The sequence below is a fragment of the Monosiga brevicollis genome, genomic scaffold (genome assembly GCF_000002865.3).
Source record: "Monosiga brevicollis MX1 MONBRscaffold_30 genomic scaffold, whole genome shotgun sequence".
Lineage (NCBI taxonomy): Eukaryota > Choanoflagellata > Craspedida > Salpingoecidae > Monosiga > Monosiga brevicollis.
In genome coordinates this window covers 157,380-161,284 of record NW_001865067.1, presented here as the reverse complement: position 1 = coordinate 161,284, position 3,905 = coordinate 157,380, and the positions used below count along the sequence as shown (strand labels likewise).

The window sequence follows — 3,905 nt, the reverse complement described above, 5'->3', positions numbered from 1 at the left end:
GTCGCTTCAGCTTGTCTCTGTGGCCTTGGCAGTGCACATGCGTTTTCCGTGGCTTCTTGTCATCCAGACTCTCACGCTCTCACTCACTCTCACACGCTCACCCTCACTCTCTCACCCTCACTCTCCCACCTCTGGGGCGCGCACGCTCGTTTTCTCACGATCTTGCCTTGCCGCTGCTGGCACATAGGCTGGTCTTTGAACCCTTTGTGCACCCCGTGGTCCCGGTCCCGATCCTGGTTCCGGTCCCGGTTTTGGTGCTGTTTTCCGTCTGCCCGCGTTTGTTTTCGTCTTTGGGCGGCGGCGTCGTGTCTTTTGTGTCTGCTTTCTTTCGGATCCAGCCATCCCCGCATCGTGGTGTCAACTTGAACGAGTATGCGCGACATGGCCACCACCCAAGGTCAGTTCCCCACGACGTGTCGGCCATCAAGTCCAGGTTTTGCTCCATCTCGGACCGCCTTGCTCCCCCCTCTCAACTCGCTCATGTCCTTTTGTTTTTCCTTCGGCAGGTGTCGCCTCTCAGGCGGCTGCGAGTGCCAACGGCAAGGGCCGCTGGCCGCAAGCGTACCAGGATGACGATTCCGAGCTGGATCTCATTACCATGAACATGCACGAAGATCGTGCCCACAGCACCCCGCCCATGCACATGGTTGGATCGCCAGTCTCGTGCTTTGCCTGTGCCTTGCTTCTCTCCCTCTCTCTTCTCTCTCTTTCTCTCTCAGAACCGCCCACCCGAGTGCTGACCATGTCCCCCCCCCTCTCCTTCCCTCCCTTCCTTCCTTTTTTGCTTGCTTTTTGCTGCCGTCTCTGGAGCAGTTGGATCCTCAGGTTATGCGACCCGCCCCGTAAGTCAAGCTCAATACTTGGTCTCTCCTCTCTGTTCCGTCGCCCAGCCACGCATCAATACCACCAATCCCACTTACACACGCGCCTCAACCGTCCGTTCCTCACCATCCTCCATTCCGTCTTTGCTCTTGTAGTCTACGCAAGCATCAGCGTCGTGCGAGTCTGCAGCGCTTCACAAGCTCCGACTCGGACGCTGAAACCGACGCTTTTCTCAAGGATCTTGGCATCAACGTCAAGCTCTCCACCGTCGTGGCCTCCCCTCGCGATAGCTTCAACCTACATCCCGCCGATGATATCGCCGAAACACCCCCGACTCGTAGCTCCCTGGCCTCCTCCACCACCCACCGCGACGGCCCCTCTCGTGCCTCCAATGATAGCCCTGAACGTCCGATGAGTGCCGCCCCCGGGACCGCTATTGGCACCAATTCTCGAGCCGACAATCCTGCGCTCGCCACCGTCAACGCCGGTCCCGCCCCCGGCACCCACCCCGATCCCAGCACTTCCGCTGCCCCGGCCTCGGCCTTGCCCCCGCGCCGTGATCATCACGCAGCTTCACCCTCCCTTCCCTCGCACCTCGCCCAACAATTTGCCGGCCTCAGCCTCGGTTCGCCCACCATCCCCACCCACTACCCAGATCCAGCCCTGCCCCACGCGGCCCACTGGCCCATGTGGAACAACAGCTACTATGACCCTCGTCTCTCCGGGCTCATGGCCGGCAGTCCCGTGGAGGTGGTCCCCAACCCCATGATGCACCCTGCCTACGTGCAGCATCCTCATCACGGCGCCAGCTCCCCACTCCTTAGCCCAAGTGCTCCCGGAACCTATTCCCCAGCCCTCATGAGCCGCTCCGCAACCGCCTCCCCCCGTCACCTCTGGTCCGAGCCGACGGCCCAGTCATACCAGTTCCCTCCCATGGGCCTGCCCTCCGTCGGACAACAGCCATTTGTTGGCGGCTCCCCACAACCCACCCCCTATACCCTCGATACGGCTGCCATGGTTTCAACCAGCGCCGCCGGCCCACCTCCCGGCATGGTTGATGGCTCGCATCCAGGCCCCGAGTACTGGTCTCCGCCCCCAGGCTCCCCCACCACCTATGGCCACGCACCCCCGGGCTTTGCCAGCTACCCCTACATGGCACCCCCCGTTGGAACTGGGCCCCTCACCAACCACTCCGTTGGACCCACCCACTATGCCAACCCACACCAACAACAGCTTCACCACCGCCAGCCCCATCAGCATGCGCATCAGGCGCAGCCGCAACACCACCCGCATTCCCATCACCACCAACATCCGCAACAGCACCGCTCCCACGGTGGACCCCAACACCGTCACAACAACGGGCAGAACCACCACCATTATTCTCACGGTCCCACGAGCATGGGCCAAGGTCCCCAAGCCCACGGCGGTTCCCGCAACCCTCGCCAATCCAACACTGCCCGTCGTCCACATGCGCTGGGCCGCGAAGAGGGCCGTCGCCGTGGCAATGACGCCGTGCGCGTGCTTATCCAGACTGCCAAGACTCAAGCCACCGAGAAACAGCTCAAGGGACCCTTTGACATGACCCTGCTGCGCGGCCACGTGTGTGACATCTCTGCCGACCAATATGGCTCTCGTCTGCTGCAGGAGCACATCCCGGAAATGCCACAGGAAGACCTCAAGGCTCTGGTCGATGATCTTGCGCCGGAAGCCGTCAGCGTTTCCTGTGATGTCTTTGGCAATTACCTCATGCAGAAGCTGCTCACCGATTCCCCATCGCCTCAACGCTCCCTGCTGGTCCAGCAGCTAGAGCAGAGCGTCGAAACGCTGGCCTACAACCAGTACGGCTGCCGCGTCCTGCAATGCCTCATCGAAGTTTTACCCTCGGCCCAACGCGAGGAAATGACCAAACGTCTCCTCAAGGATACTGAAACGCTTTTGGCTTGCATTCGTGATCAGCACGCAAACCACGTGATTCAAAAGTGCATCTTCCACCTTGATAGCGCCAGTGTTGATCAAATTATCAACGCTTGCATGCAAGAGGGCATCAATTTGTCCAGTCATGCCTACGCATGCCGCGTCATCCAGCGCCTCTTTGAACATGTTCCACGCGACCGCGTATGTGAACACACCCCGCTCTTTTCAGGGCTTGTTTTTTCATGTTGTTTCTTCCTTGACGTTGCCACGCACTTTTCATCTCCTGTTACGGTGCTTCACGCGGCCTGCGTCTCACCCATCTGTCTCTGCGCGCCGATTCTCCTCGTAGCTTCGCAACCTGCGCACTCACATCCTGTCCGCCACCGAGCAGTTGGCCTACTCTCCCTTTGGCAACTACGTGCTGCAGGTGGGGCATATCTGCCACGGCTGTCACACGAACCCAAGAGGAAGAAAGCGTACAATCATTCAACTTTGGCACACAGATAGACACACAGATCGCAGTCCACCAGAGGAGCCAGTTCCAGTTTTTTTTTTTATGACACAACATCGTGCTGATGCAAGCACCTCTCACTTTGGTGTCCGTCCGACCACCCATTTGTAGGTCATTCTACAAGCTCAGCACGAGGAAGATGTCCAGCTGATCATGAAGTATATCCACACTCGCGTCCAGCCCATGTCCATGCACAAGTATGCGTCAAACGTCGTGGAGAAGAGCCTTCGCGCGAGCTCGCGCGAACAGCTGGCCACCATTTTGAACGAAGTCCTGACGCCTAGCCCCAGCCAGGTACGCCTGGCTTGTTTTCGCCCTATGCTTTTCACTTGCGCTCATCCCTCCTGTTTTAATTTTCATTATTATGATGATGATTCTCTGGATCCGAACAATACTAATCATTGGCTGCCTGGTTGCTTTCTATGTGATCTGCAGCCGGCAAACTACACACCACTTTCTGTCATGATGACGGATCAGTATGGCAACTTTGTTGTTGGCGTCATGTTGGAGCTTGCCCCAGAGGCGCAGCGTCTGCAAATGATCCAGATGATTGAGATGCACCGCTTCCAACTCAAGTGCGTTGACGTACTCGAGGTGTTTTTCTCCTTGTCTTTCGTCCCCCTTTTTTTTGTTGGGGGGGGGGGGGGGGGGGGGGGGG

At 58.7% G+C, this 3,905-nt stretch overlaps 1 protein-coding gene across 1 annotated transcript in view; it reads left to right on the top strand.

The window, feature by feature from the left end:
• MONBRDRAFT_28935 (uncharacterized protein) overlaps positions 1–3,905 on the top strand; it is a gene marked incomplete at both ends in the record, with an annotated part of 4,801 nt that overhangs the window by 467 nt on the left and 429 nt on the right. The window contains 6 exons of the mRNA XM_001749407.1: positions 188–276; positions 507–744; positions 978–2,937; positions 3,086–3,163; positions 3,359–3,541; positions 3,683–3,822. Coding sequence (XP_001749459.1) covers positions 188–276; positions 507–744; positions 978–2,937; positions 3,086–3,163; positions 3,359–3,541; positions 3,683–3,822 — 2,688 coding nt within the window. The remainder of the gene's footprint in view (positions 1–187; positions 277–506; positions 745–977; positions 2,938–3,085; positions 3,164–3,358; positions 3,542–3,682; positions 3,823–3,905) is intronic.